General features: G+C 32.8%; 1 protein-coding gene across 1 annotated transcript in view; it reads left to right on the forward strand.

Moving 5' to 3' along the window:
- The first annotated feature begins 239 nt into the window (after nt 1-239).
- Nucleotides 240-16,618, forward strand: part of LOC143238938 (uncharacterized) — a 29,943-nt gene continuing 13,564 nt past the window's right edge. The window contains exons 1-2 of the mRNA XM_076479594.1: nt 240-601; nt 10,458-10,592. Coding sequence (XP_076335709.1) covers nt 511-601; nt 10,458-10,592 — 226 coding nt within the window. The 5' untranslated portion in view covers nt 240-510. The remainder of the gene's footprint in view (nt 602-10,457; nt 10,593-16,618) is intronic.

Below are 16,618 nucleotides of genomic sequence, written 5' to 3' on the forward strand. Positions count from 1 at the left end.
AAAAAAAAGTCCTAAGTTCACAGCGATTTATAAAAAAGCGATTATTTTCAACAGCGGTAAATATGAAGACTTAATAACGCTAAAAACCAGATTCTCATACCCGTTGTAGACACAGTTAGCCAAGTATGTAGCTTTATGTTTAATGGCAAAACAAATAAAGAGACACTGATAGCTGAAATACCGACGTGATAAGGAGTTTGTCGGATTGTAAAAAAATTAACAAAGTAAATTAGAGACATTCGAACGAAGTAACTGAAAACGTTGGTTGCTCTTAGCTAGGCTAGTTAATAGCTTCTAATGTGAATGTTGTGTAAAGCTAATACATTGTAAACCGAAAAACAAAACGCCGAAATTATCATAGCAAATTATTTACCGTTATATCAAACTTGCCTTATGTAACTTATGTTTACCTCGCGCCAATAATTTAGAAAGTTATAAAAAAAGTTAGTTTTTGTTAATTCATTTGTTGTAGCTTTCACGTTTACAGCAATTTTTTATTAATGATCAATTATGTGTTCTCAGCAGGAAGGAAATATGAAAATGGAAGCTTGGAGAGGGTTTCTTTTAATAACATTGATGTTATTTTGTAGATCTGTTCGAGGTAAGGTACATATTTTATCTATGTACTTTAAGCATTCGTTTAACTTTCTCTCTCATCCATAACATGGTTACCTTAAAATTAACTTACATTTAAATTTATCATCTCTGTAGGGTTTCAGAAGATTCTTCTGAATGGCCCCACATGGCCAAGCGTGTTAAGGCGTTCGACTCGTAATCCGATGGTCGCGGGTTCAACTCCCGGTCGCACCAAACATGCTGGACCTTTCAGCCGTAGGGACGTTATAATTGACTGTCAATCGCATTATTCGTTGGTAAAAGAGTAGCCCAAGAGTTGGCGGTGGGTGGTGATGACTAGCTGCCTTCTCTCTAGTCTTACACTGCTAAATTAGAAACGGGTAGCGCAGATAGCACTCGAGTAGCTTTGCGCGAAATTATAAACAAATAAACAAAACCTTTAACAGAACACTAAAATAATGGCTCTCTTGCTAAAATAAACCAGATTTAATAACATAGGTCGATAAGGTCTAATTTGTTGTTTATAAAGTTATATTGTTATTGTTAGATTATCTAATTAGATATCTTGCAGAACCTATACCCTTGATTCAATATCACTTTTGGGTTTGTTTATAACATTGTAGTTACTATAGGTATACACTCAAACTCATAAGATTTTTTTCAAAATTATAGTAATTATTGTAGTTATGTGACGGATATGTCGTTTTATTATTTTAGTTTAATATTTTCCTTGTGTGTTGCATGAATTATTAATACCTATTTATTTTATCATTTTATTACGATTCTATATTTTACACATGGCTTCAAGTGAATGGTCTTCAATTATTTTAAAGAATGAATTGCTTGGAATTTCTTATTTATAAAACCACGTGTTTTTTTTAATATTTTAATTTTTATGGACAAAATGTGAAAGTTTAAAATACACTTTTGGTAAGTATAGTCTTATGTCTTTGCAGCAGACATTCAGATACTCATCTCCTGTGCAAAATAAAGTGAATAGTACCTAAATGAGTTCGAATCCCCGTCGCCCCAAACATGCTCGCCCTTTCAGCTGTGGGAACGTTATAACATTACAGTCAATTTCACTATTCATTGGTAAAAGAAAAGTTTACGAGCTGGTGATGGGTAGTTATGACTAACTGCCTTCCCTCTAGTCTTACACTGCTAAATTAGGGACGGCTAGCGCCGATAGCCCTCGTGTAACTTTGCGCGAAGTTAAAAAACAAACAAATGTAGATGAATGAAATTATTCATCTTTTCCCAAAAGTTTGCCAGTCCAGAGGCTCTACAAAAAAACAAAATTATACCATTACACTGTTATTTCATGTGCAATTTTTATATTATTTATTTCTATTTTTTTAATTAAGCGCAAAGCTACACAATGGGTTATCTGCATTCCGCTCATCAAAGGTATTGAAACCTAGTTTTTAACGTCGAAAGTGCGTAGACCTCCCGCTGTGCCACTTTAGGGAGCATAATATCTTCAAAAGTCTGCTAAAAATTGAATATCAAAACACTAGAGTTTGGTAGCTTCAAGCAATTGCTTTTCAAACTCGCATGAATGAAATACGCAAAGATTATTTTTTTATAAAAAACATTACTTTTTATATTTTGATAAATATGAGTTACCAGAGAGCGATATCGTTCACTGTTTAATGAAGATCGTTTTTGAATAGACTTAAATGAAGCATTCAGTTTAATATATTTAAAGTCATTGTTTCTATATTTTGAAATGCTATGAGGTGATATAGAAAGGATGTCATGACATTCATTAGAACACAAATGCACCGGAAGACAACACCATTTTAGGTTAAAGTTATCATAACTATGACCACAAAATGCTTATAACCTTTCTTATCTGTGATTTATTAGACTGTCAGCACAGAAGAAAAGGTAAATGTTTATGTTTTTAAATATCTTAACAGCATTCTTATATGTATGTTTTGTTTTGTAATTAAGATTACTGTCTAACTTATTTGAAGCCCCTCGTTTTTACATGCGTAAAGCAGCAATACCATGAAGAGGTTTTTTAATAGTCCATTCATTGGATTTTTTTACTGTAGACAATTTACATACACCAAATGTAGCAGTACCTTACACAATGTTTTAGTGTTTAAATATCAATCATCCCACATTCCACATTACAGTATACCGAATGAAAGCTTGCCAGTTTCCGAATCTCTTTCTGTTCTTAACTTTGAACTGATAGACCAGAGGAAGAGCAGGTAGTCAACAGCACACACTCCCAATTATTGGAGTATTTACTAAATTAATTGTGGGATTTAACCATCATTTTTATATCCCACCTATGGCCACAAAGTGTGGAGTACGTTCTTCGGAAAAGGATATTAACTTTGAACTTTGAACTAGGGGCAAGCTATCCACTAGGCCTACGTTTTAAGTGGATGTTTTTTCTGATGTTGCTACTTTTCTAAAGAGTAGAAGACAATACGTTTAGCTAGTTTAGTTCTTTACCGAAAATACATGACCGCAGTAAGATTTCATTGTCACTTTGGGTCTCTTAGGTAACAAAAGTATTCATTAGCTTAAGATTGTGCAATTTATCATGATCATTATTTCAATTTATTACAGAATATGATCTTCTCGAAAACCTTAGAGGTGATTATGAAATCACAGATTCTAAGAAACAATTAACTAATCTTTGATTGCACTACTAATTATCAAACAATTCCAGATTTTTTTCTATTTATATATTACTAATTAGTGATGATCTAGCATTGTTTAACATTGCTGCTGGAAATCCGTGCTAATATTAAACAAGAAGAAAGTGTTTAACTTATATGCAAAGTTGTAAATAAATATTAATATTTCGATTTCATTTTAGTTTTCACTTATTCTTAAACACTTGAATTTAGTTATTTTTGCGCTTTTTTGACAAATTTTCTTTTTATTATCTGTCTCGTTAAGGTTTGTTTGATCCAAAAGTGCGTGTGACGTGACCTATGTGTCGACGATTTCCAGATATGAGTAAAACATCTAAGTATGTGAAATCTGTATTTATACGTCTGACATTGAACTCGTATGAAAACCTTAGTAAATGTAAAATGAGTTTCGTGTGTAATTAGACTGGTAATTGTTTTCTTTGTTTGTTTTTTTTAATTTCGCGCAAAGGTACTCAAGGGCTATCTGCGGTAGCCGTCCCTAATTTAGCAGTGTAAAACTAGAGGGAAGGCAGCTAGTCATCACCACCCACCGCCAACTCTTAGGCTGCTCTTTTACCAACGAATAGTGGGAATGACCGTAACATTATAATGTCCACACGGCTAAAAGGACAAGCATGTTTGGTGCGACCGGGATTCGAACCCGTGACCCTCAAAGACTGATGAAAATATGTTTTACAATAAGTATAATTTTCCATGTTTGGTATCTAACAAATATATTACACTAAATAAGACCAGTTTATTCATAAGGTTTTAGTGGAAACCTAATACACGAAATGTTAGTCTCTCAATAACTATAGAGCAAACCCAAGACAGTGTACAGTAAGGCTTTAGGTACAGCTACATCTAAAATGGCAATATCAGGCCTTGTAGTACAAAAACATGCTTTCACAAAGTTATCTCCCCTCGGTGGACTCAGCAGATAACCCAATGTGGCTTTGCTGTAAGAAAAAAACACAGATACACACATTTTATCTATATCTTTATCTTTCGTACATGATAATAACTAAAACAAATAAACCTAATAAATAATTGGTATTTTTTATATTTAATGTATACAAACATCTATTATTTTTTCTGTGTTGTTTGCGTATTCCTTTGTTTATCACGTCATTGATAATGAAAGAGACAAGAAAAGAAAGGATCACATAAGGCATTGATTGTTTTATCAAAATCAGAATGGTTAGGGTTACGTGTATAATTTTCAAAGCATAACATAGTCTATGAATTAGAAAAGGCAGTAATTTCCCATTTTGTTTAAAAGTATAAAAGAAAAATGTCAAGTTGAACTGGTTATTATTACTAGAAGAATTGTGAGGATACCACTGGAAGACGGATACCCAAGATTGAATTCCTCTGGCCTGTAAATTAAGAGCAGTGCTTCCTTGTCTACATCAGGTTTTTATAGAAAATAAATCGTGAGACCAATGAAGTAATTTCTTGCATTACGTGTGTGACAGGAGACTCATTTTTCATTTTTCACCAAGTATTATCGTACGTACCTCGTGGAGTTTACATGGTATATCTTAAAACATCTGTGATTAAGACATAGCTAGTGTAGACAGCCCATATAGCTTCCCATACATCTCTTTATACCTGTGTGACTTCAACTTGTAATCATGTCAAAATGGGCTTTATTTTGATCTAAAACGCAAAATATTTATACACTATAATCTCTCTTTTATTACCATGTCACTGATAATAACATAGAAAAGTAAAGAAAATGTCATACAGGTCTTTCAGTGTTTTATAAAAATCAAAATGGAAATTGTTACGTGCTCAGATTTGTTACATCACTGTTTGTTTAAATACTGTTTATGACAAGAAATAAAAAAACATTAACAGCTTAACCCACTTCTTATCATTGTGTATGATGATTTTATGTTCCATATTTTACAAGTACTGAAATCGACGATCCAGGTCAGGTTTATAAAAAATGTGTTATATTACATCATGACGTAGGTGATTGGGTATATTTGAGATCAACGCTCTAACACGAGTAAATAAATCTATTGTTTAATTAAAGAAAGATCCGGTTGATTTTATTCGGATCTACAGATGATATGTTCTGTTATACTGTTATAGAAAGATAATTTTATTCAAGGTTTGTCAAATGTAACGTATAAATATTTTACATTTAAAGAATTTAAAATTAAACAAAATCGATAAATAATTTTTTTTTTTCATTTATAAAACTTTTTGACAACTAATTTCATGTTGTTGTTATTTTATTTCTTACAATGAAGATAGACTCTTGATCTAACAAAAGACATGTCTTTTAGTGTTATTTTTACAGGAAAACGTTTTGAAATAAAATTACGAAAAAAAACATGTCATTACTATTTTTATCACATCTAAACGTCATCAAAAGTTTTCATTTCGACACATATGGGGAATCGTAATGCAACTAATAACTTTTGTGCACACTCACGCAGACAGATAAGAACTTTCCAGCAAGTTTTTATTGTCTAAGTCAAAAGTCCTTTCCAATTAATTTTCTTATGTTGAAGGAATGTGGAAGTTGTCCACACGGATCACATTATTCTTCTGTTGCATGTTATCAAAGTAAATTTAGACTCGATGACTGCTTATTTAAGGACTTGGATCCCTGTTTAAGAATGCTAAAACTATTAAACAGAATTGGAATATTGTTAACTCTATTATTGATGTTAAAAAAAAAAAGAAATTTTGTAATTTTGGAACTACTGATTTATCTGATTTGAATTATTTTTTTGTTAATGTTGCTAAAACTACTTGCTCCGATCCTAAATTTTGTTTTCAGGGTATGCCTCCTGCTCCTTCTTCTTCTTGTTACCTATATCCTGTTACTGTATCTGAAACTATGAATAATATTTTCTCCTTATCAAATTCAGCTTCTAATGGTGTAGATGGTGTTTCAGTTAAGATTTTGAAAGCTAATGCTAATCTTTTGCACCAATTTTGACTTTTTTTAATTAATTTATCTTTTACTCAAGGTTTCCTAATGCTTTAAAGTTATCATTGGTCATTCCTATTTATAAATCTGGTAATATTTCTGATTTTACGAATTATAGACCTATTTCCTTATTAATACATTTCTCTAAACTATTTGAAAAATCTATGAAGATTAGAATTTTATCATTTCTTGATAGACATTCAGTTTTGTCTCCTTCTCAATTTGGCTTTCGGCCTGGGCTTGGAACGGAGGTTGCTGTTGCTAAACTTGTGGGAAGTATTACAGAAGCTTTGGATTCTGATCTTCATCAATTGCTGTTTTTCTTGACTTAGCCAAAGCTTTTGATTCTGTTAATCATAAAATATTGTTAAATAAATTATCTTATTATGGTTTTAGAAGCATTGTTTTTGATTGTTTTTTTTCTTACTTTCACAATAGAAAGCAATCGGTTTGTATCCATAATAATTATAGTGATTGGCTTACAATTAATGTTGGAGTACCACAAGGTTCTGTTCTGGGCCCTTTATTATTTCTCATTTAGATAAATGATATTCTTTACCAACAGTATTTTGGAGATATCCAAGCCTATGCCGATGATATTGCTGTTGTTTATAGTAAGCCAAATCTAATTAATGAAGCCATTATTTCTAGTGATCTTAATAAAATTAAAAATTGGCTTTTCTGTAATGGCTTATCCTTAAATATATCTAAATCTTTTCTTCTTCAGTTTAACCTTTATGGTGTCATTCCAGCTTTTCCTTCTATTTTTTATCATTCTAGTGATTGTTATACTTACCCTAATTGTAAGTGTCCCAAATTGACTCAAGTTTCCTCTGTTAAATATTTAGGAATTATTTTAGATCGAAAATTAAATTGGCAATTTCATATTAATTCTTTAGTTAATAAATTAAAATATAGTTCTATGCTAATTTTGAACTTAGTCATTGTGCTCTTATCATATTTTGTTAAGAGTATATTATGCTCTCTTTCAATCTTTCTTACAATATTGTATTTCAATTTGGGGTGGCACATATAAGACTTTTTTAATTCCTATTTACAAGTTGCAAAAAGTGTTTTCTCTTTATTTTTTACTCATAGGCTTGATACCGATTTCAGTAAATTTAACTCCCCTCTTTCATATGATAAACTTTATTTATATTTTTTAGCTTTATCTACAATGCATGTTTCTTTAATAGGCCTTTAAAGTCACTTCATATTTTACACGACTTCAATCTTTTTTTCCAATTAATGTACCCACACCACGTAAAACAGTTACACTTCATCAATATTTTTATTTGGCACCTCGTATTCATAATTTTATTCCTTATAGTATAAGATCTTCTATTAATCGTGTTAATCAAAAGAAATACTTAAAACAATGGATCTTAAATACTGATGATAATATTCTGGGAACTTTATATTGATTTTGTAAGTTTTGATTTTACTTTATTATGTGTTTAACCATCACAGGACGAGTTAACTCTTTGTTGATGGTTTTATATTGATATTTGATTTTTTGTGTCTAATTTATTGCTTAATAAATTTATTATTATTATTATTATTACCGAAATCGATGAGGATGATCAAAAACACCAATTAAGATTGATTTTGTTTTCAATGAACCAGGTTTTGCATTAGTCAAATTTTGTAACTTAATTTCAAACAGTTATTAAATTAAAAAGTACGTTACCTAAGTTCAAACGAAATAACATTGTAAAATTCAGAGATTTGAATGCGTTATATTAAAATAACTTTTAATATGAAAACCAGCAGTTCATGTGACATCCACAACCGATATAAAGTCGTGGTGGAACAGACTGTATAAGAACTACATATTAATGTGTTTGGCTCCAAGTAGGTCGTGTGATTCCAATAAACGTTGCTCGTTGCTATGAATGGCATGAAACAGACATTTAAAGCTTAAAATAATCGTACACTCAGATGCAATGTATGTGTTCACCTCGAGGACTTACAACTTAGAAGACGAAGATATTTATTTAATTTAACGACGTTGAAAAAAAATGAAATACGATCGACATGAGCTATCAGCAATGTTATTGTAATAAGTCGAGCTCTAGCCATGTAAGAATCTTTGTTTGTTTGGAGTTAAGCACAAAGCTATACAAGGGGTTGTCTGTGCTCTGCCCACCATAGATATCAAAACCCAGTTTCTAGTGTTGTAAGTCAGCAGACACACCGTTGTGCTACTGGTGACGCTATTATAAAAATCTGCAGCGTCTTGTAACAATAAATAATCCACGTATACAGACATTTGTGGCAAAACTCATTCATATGCCTTAGGCATCAGAAAGTACCATAATCAAGAAGCACCTGGACAATAATAACTTGTATTCAACTTGTTTCCACGACAACCGCCCAACCATCTCGTACCTCACACAGCAGCTATGAAACGTGTATTCATGCTATAATAAATACGATGATACACTGGACAAATGTCAGGATGTAGCACCTGTGAGTTTCTGTGTGATCAGAGTGTTTAAACAGATATGGGTTGTAATAAAGTGGTCAGGATTTAAAGTCGTTTGAACATAACATGTTAAACCTCTGTGTAAGGTATAAAATAAAGTATCTTACGCTGTACTCTTTAAGTGTTGTTGTCTGGACATGAATTTACCACAAGAGATCAATGAAACAAGTGTGAAAATATCTGATCCATCTCTCATGTCCGTTACACTTACAGTCTGCTCATCTTATACAGTTCGTATTTAAGTTTGGTTTGTTTTAAATTTCGAGCAAAGTTACATGAGGGCTATCGGCGTTAACCGTCCCAAATTTTTCAGTGTAAGACAAGAGGGAAGGCAACTAGTCATCACCACCCACTAGTCCACTCTTGGTCTACTCTTTTACCAACGAATAGTGGGATTGAGCGTAATATTATAACGTCCCCTCGAGTGAAAGAGCGAACATGTTTGGTATGACGGGAATTCGAACCCGCGACTTTCAGATGAGGAGTCGAGTGCCTTAACCACCTGACCATCGTATTGAAGTTTATGTATTCATAAACCATATATACTATTTACAGATGCATAATTATTTTCTTTGTGTATTAATAACCATTATATTTCACCACATTTATCGTTTATGAGCTAACTACTCACTCTATTTGAATATTTTCTGATTCTATGTTGACAGATTTTCATGGCATTTTAATTTAATTTTAAAATCATACTTTAACCTCGGCAACACTGAAGTGTTAACAAATAAACTGATAATTTTATCGTTAAGACTTTGGAGATATACTTGTGTTGTTTTTTGTTAGAAATGTTTGACTTATAAAGATACACTCATTTAAAATTTGATTGTTCCTGCACCATAACTGATATGCTTTCGAAGAAATATCACTATATAGAAAAGTGTACATTTATTGTTTTTTTTATCGTAAAACCAATGAGAATATTTAACGTTTTGCACCTTTACTAATAAGATTTATATACATCACAGACTTCCTACAATCACGATAGGTTCTAATAAAGTATCGTTATTGAATTCAAGGGCATAATTATTTTTATTAATTAATGTTATATGAATGGTTTGGTTTGTTTTCAATTTCGCGCAAAGCTATACGAGGGCTATCTGCGCTATCCTCCTTAATTTAGCAGTGTAAGACTAGAGGGAAGGCAGCTAGTCATCATCGCCCACCGCCAACTCTTGGACTACTCTTTCACCAACGAATAGTGGTATTGACCGTCACATTATAACGCCCCACGGCTGAAAGGAAGAGCATGTTTGGTGTGACGGGGATATGAAGAAAATCTGTGACATCATGGTTCTTATTACCTAATCTGAGATGTTTTGACAAATCTTTCAAACACCGGTTTCCTGCTTATGTTACTCCATTTAAAGTTAACTGAGTAAAATTATGTTTTTAATAATATTTTGTTAACAATATCAGTTTTGGCATTTAAGAAAAACGTTGTTGGTAATAAAACAGAAAAAAACTGCATTTTCTATTAATCGACATTTTGCTAGATATTAGTGTATTGTTAACTATACATTGTAATTCAAAGTTAGGTATATTAGTGCTTCTGTATTGTTAACTATACATTGTAATTCAAAGTTAGGTATATTAGTGCTTCTGTATTGTTAACTATACATTGTAATTCAAAGTTAGGTCAAATGTAATACTGATATAAAATGTGAAAACGAAACAATGTTTTATTTATTAATCAAATTAATCTTTTATTTCTGTTTTCTTGATCGGTTTGTTTTACACGTATTTTCTGTTTTTAAATGTTATGGCGTAGGCCAGTTACAAGCAGACCCATCTCAGATCTCCTGCGATTTCCAAGACGATCTATGCAGCTGGGTAAACCGTGGAACTGACGGTGCTTGGAATATTGTGGAAAGTTCTGTATTTACCGCTACACCACCACCGTATGGTAAGTCAAGTACTTGAGCTTTCCGACACGAGCACGCTCACACACCTATCTTAGACACGAATTAAAAAAAAAAATTAAGTCATAAAATATAGTTAACATTTAAAAATTATAGCCGGATGTTAAATATGTATGTAAGAAGGGCTGGTTTGGGTTGAGAAAATTTTTTATGTAGAGGAGCGAACAAAATATATGTTTTTCTCTACAAGTGAGTTTTCTCGTCATCACTGATTATAGCCGGATGTCTTTCTTCTAAACTACAGGGAACCACTAGTCTTTCATAACGATTCTGTCTCGTGCATACCTATGTCTCTATAAAATTATTGTGATGACGAATATATGGCTAGAATTATTCTCAGATTTTCAACATCGTCCAAGTGTTAGGTCCTCTAATGTGTCAGTGGTTTGTTCGATTGCAACACTAAAACTCATGGTTCTTTTCCATGTGGTTGATGCAGTGCAGATAGCCTATTGTACGGCTTTTCACTAATGAGTTAAAAACAGCATGCATTATAGATTTAATGTGTAACAGAAATGTTATAAACAATCAACAAATATCTTACACACAAGAAACAGAGAGATATTGCTGGAAAACTGTAAAAATCTAATAAGCTTAAACTATCATAAACAACACTAGCATTTCAGCTCTTAATAAGAGAGTTACAGAATAATTTCTAACAATGTAATAAAAAGCCGAAAGTAACTTAGGCGTTTCTGGAAATGCATTACTAATGCTGTAGGTCTTTGACCTGTAAACTTTGATCAGTTTCAAATACTTGTTTATTATCTCATTATGAACAGCAGGATATTTTATCGTACTTTTCTTAAATGTTTCCTTTCACTGGGGTTCATTTTTACTAAATGGCATTGTTAATCTGACATACATAGGTGTCAGGTCTGTAACTATAAGTTGCCAAGCAATATTAATTGCAAAATCTTATACTAACCGTGAGAGTTGAAAGAGTTGTTCATGTGATGAATATGAGAGTGACACTCTGAAATCTATAGAACTGTGAATATAGTAGAAGATGGGTGCATGACTGATAAAATATCTGATATCGAGGAAGAAAATAACGTTTTAAATATCAAACTTTAGTCAAAATCTCAGGTTTGTACAAAGAGAAATATTTCACCATCACCACCATTTTACTGATGTATTTTGCACATCTGGAACGTTCTTATAGATAACACCTTGATGATGAAAACATGCTGCACAAATGAGATGCAATGTAAATATATGGTATTACGAGTCCAATAGTTTTTCATCTGCTGAATGTGCATATCGAAAAAAATATATAAATATTTTCGTGACAGGAACTCATACTGAAGAGCAAACTTACCAACTGACATGTTTAGCTTCGACTAGTATTGAGTTAAAATCTAGTATTAGGTTTCTTTCTGTGTTTTAACTTTCCTTGGATAGGCTATTCTAATTTTGAACAAAACAATTAAGGTCTCAAACTTGTACAGCTAATTGTTCTGATAAGGAGATGAAAAAATGGTATAACTATTGGAGATTTGTCTGCGAAATACTTGAATTAGATATTTTAAAAATGGGTCTATATCTTCTCAATGACCATGAGATATCACTTCATAACTAAATTACCTTCGTTCACTAACAATGAAGCAAAAGGACCATTCAATACCTAATAAATCATAACGAAGTGTATTTCACATTTAACACATAATACTACATATAATTTGTATACTGCTTACGCGAGAATGAATATTCCTGGAAGAGAATGGTGAGAATATTTAACACTACCGTATAACATGCAGGCCTAACAATCTGTTGTCATTATAACATGCAGGCCTAACAATCTGTTGTAATTATAACATGCATGCCTAACAATCTGTTGTAATTATAACATGCATGCCTAACAATCTGTTGTAATTATAACTTGCAGGTCTAACAATCTGTTGTAATTATAACATGCATGCCTAACAATCTGTTGTAATTATAACATGCAGGCCTAACAATCTGTTGTAATTATAACTTGCAGGTCTAACAATCTGTTGTAATTATAACATGCATGCCTAACAATCTGTTGTAATTATAACTTGCAGGTCTAACAATCTGTTGTAATTATAACATGCATGCCTAACAATCTGTTGTAATTATAACTTGCAGGTCTAACAATCTGTCAATCTGTTGTAATTATAACTTGCAGGTCTAACAATCTGTTGTAATTATAACATGCATGCCTAACAATCTGTTGTAATTATAACTTGCAGGTCTAACAATCTGTTGTAATTATAACATGCATGCCTAACAATCTGTTATAATTATAACTTGCAGGTCTAACAATCTGTTGTAATTATAACTTGCAGGTCTAACAATCTGTTGTAATTATAACATGCATGCCTAACAATCTGTTGTAATTATAACTTGCAGGTCTAACAATCTGTTGTAATTATAACATGCATGCCTAACAATCTGTTGTAATTATAACATGCAGGCCTAACAATCAGTTGTAATTTAACTGTAAAAAAGAAAATAGTGGGATTTAGAGTAACAGCATGGGGGCCGGGAATAAGAAGCTAATATTAGGAATCTGCAAAAGGAAAAAAAAAAACTACTTTAGAAATTTATTTGACCAATGGATTTTGGATTTAGACCTACTCGAAGAAGATTTATTTATTTCATAAAGATAATTTAACAATACAGTAGTTGGGTTTTGAGACGACGTCTTATAGTGGAGAATCTGTTTTATAAATAAGGAACTATAAGTTTAAATGGTTCTACAGCAAGCTTTGATCACCTTATATCGAGTGGGACTGAGCTGCGTGAAAAAAAGGAAACTTTGCTACTTTCACGTATAGAAGATTTAGATACGATTGGAGAACGCGGACAAGGCTACAAGTGTGAAAGAACTTATGGCAAGTTTCATAAAGAGATCACGTGATAATCATTACAATTTCTGTTGGGATTTGTATCTCCGTCATCGAAGAAGAACGGAGGTTATGTTTTTATCCCCGCGTATGTTTATCAGCAATATTTCTCTAAAACTGCAGTGGCTCGGCATGACCAGGTAGTTAGAGCGCTCAACTCGTAAGCTGATGGTAGCGGGATCGAATGTCCGTCACACCAAACATGCTCGCTTTGTCAGCTGTGAGGACGTTATTACGTGAGGGTCAATCCTACCATTCGTTGATGAAAGATTATCTTAAGTGTTTTGGTAGTGCGTGGTAATGACTACCTGGCTTCCATCTAGTCTTACACTGCTAAATTAGGGACGGTTACCGCAGATAGCTCTCGTGTAGCTTTGCCCAACATTGAAAAAAACAAACAAACAAACGAAGAAAGCAAAATGGATTTGATAGAAAGCTAGTGTATTTTTTTACTAGAAACAAACATAAAAGTGATTTGTTTATGGAAAAAACAAATAAAAAGTCAAGGTCACGAAAATTCAAAACTCCCTATCAGTTAACACGGAAACCGATTTATCAAACTATATCTGCTCTGCAACTCAGTTTATTATTACCATCGTTTGATGAAACTTGGTGGACGTATGTCGAATAATATTTTTTATTGTTTTGTTAAAACTGGTCCCAGCCTACTAATAACGACAGACTTACGTTCCCGTATTTGATCAACGCTGTTTGGCGGATGTATGCACTTTACTGTGTTCTCTCTAGTTCTTCCTGCATTTGTGTACCCTGTCTTCTTGGCCCGACATGGCCAGGTGTAGAAGGCACTCGACTCATAAACCGAGGGTCGCGGGTTCGAATCCCCTTCACACCAAACATGCTTATCCTTTCAGCCGTGGGGGAGTTATAATATTTCGCTCAATCCCACTATTCGTTGGTAAAAGAATAGCCCAAGAGTTGGCGGTGGGGGGTGATAACTAGTTGCCTTCCCTCTAGTTTTACGCCGCTAAATTAGAAACGGCTAGCGCAGATAGCCTTCTTGTAGCTTTGAGCGAAATTCAAAACAAACAAGCCCCGTCTTGTTAATTGCACCATATATTTTTTACATGAACAACTTGTACGCATAGTCTCACAGATAAAACAATGTAACATCAGCTAAGTGGAAGTTTTAGCTGCTTTTATCTGCAGTGTAAAAATCAAAGGTGAATTCTAAAATAAATTTGGGCACATCTTTGTTTTCAGGTACGATTATGTGAGAGAAAATGTTATGGTTGCTTCTTCTTACCTTTTTAATATGAACATACGTTTCAAAGCATTTGAGATGCAGTTTGTTTGAGTATAGATTTTTTACGACTATTCTTTAAAACAATGCAATACAAAATTATTTTTAATAGTTTAGTACATTTGGTTCTTTATAAGTATTTATGATTGTGTTTTATTTATATTATTCCAACATTATTTAGCCAATTTGATCTGGTCGCTCAGCGCTAACCTGAAAGGATTATCGTCATCATGGTTGGACCACCTAAGTTTAACTAATATTATATTAATAGATACTAATTACTGAATTGTTTTTATTTTCGTTCCGGTTATCAATATGATGTCGTTGCTAAGGAATTATTGAGAAGGACAATTTCTAGGGTGCTTGTGGTCGGGATGTAATAATGGTTATTTTTGGTAAAGAGAGCAGTGTAGTGTCAATACTTCGGAGGAAGGTTTGGGACAGAGATCACCTTGGAACATTAGTTATTTTAATGGTTTCAAGAGGGGTGTCCATGTTTTGATAATTGTATGCTGAGTAGACTGATTGTGTTTTCAGTTGTGAGAATCTATGAAAGTTCACTTATAATGTTTTTGTTTAATATCCTATTATACTAGTCGTATTCCAGCTGATGGTATGGTATCCTTCTCAGAAATGATAGACTATTATAGATACATCGATATTACAGACTCATGTGTATTTACTGTACTCCTAAGTATTACCATTTATTGGTCTAATTTGTATCAAATGTATTCTACACATTCACAAGGTGTGTTATAAATGGTGTATTTCCTCTTCGTTAAATGTTTAAGTGGTTTAATATGTACTAATCGACGTAATATGTTGTGGTTTATGAATGTTCTTCTAAGTTTATGTTGATCATATATCATGATCTTTACTTTGTATCTTTACTTCAGATTATTTTTGGGGAGTGCATGCCTTCTTAATTTTTTTCTTTATGAAATAGTCTGTTTGCGGAATTACAACGCTGACATGCGTGGTTCGATGCTATGCAGTAGACACAACAGATAGTCGAATGTAGCTTTGTTGTATCTGGTATCTATTGTCAATGAAAGATGTATTCGGATGTTTTTCTTCCCTCTTCTTGGTATTTTTGGAATTACATATTTTGTTCATTCTTGAAACTAGACAGTCTGCGACATCGGCCTTTACAGTGTTGGGATAGTTTGATTTATAGTTGAGATATCTACCCGTATTTGTGGGTTTCTTTTAAGCTCCTGTAACATACAAGTTTCATGTCTTGTAATTATAAAGTCCAAGGATGAGAGACGTTTGAATATTTATACTTCCATTAAGTATTGTATGCAGGATGTATTCTATTAAGGTGGTTTATGACATCTATAATTTAGTCTTCAGTCTTTGATCATTTTATGTATATGTCGTCAACATATCTTTAGCCAAATCCTGGGATTTAGAGATTGCTGTATGGAGGAGTTGTCTCTGATATGTTTCATATAGTGGTTACTGAAAGCTGGAAATAGATTGTTACCCACTTCTTGTTTGTAGGAGTGTTTCAGATGACTTATCATGGTGAAAAGCATTAAACGTTGAAAGAACGTATTGCAAGTTTATAATAACAGTTTATAACTGAATAGACTGATAATTAGGGCACTTCATTCGCAAGTTATGGATTATGAATTCGAATACCATCAACAAACATGTTCGCGCTTTTACATATAGGACATTGTAATGTGACAGTCACACTCTGTTTTCGTTGGTAGAGAGTGGCTGAAAAGTTGACGTTGTAAGTGTTTTAACTGCTTTACCTCTAGGTAATCAGTTTTATATTAGAAACGGTTAGAGCAAAAAAATTACATTACAAGATTAGTTAAGTCGCTATTTGCGCTGTGAGTGGCTGATGAGAAAATAACGTCAT

This window comes from Tachypleus tridentatus, chromosome 13 (genome assembly GCF_004210375.1).
Source record: "Tachypleus tridentatus isolate NWPU-2018 chromosome 13, ASM421037v1, whole genome shotgun sequence".
In the NCBI taxonomy this organism is placed as follows: domain Eukaryota; kingdom Metazoa; phylum Arthropoda; class Merostomata; order Xiphosura; family Limulidae; genus Tachypleus; species Tachypleus tridentatus.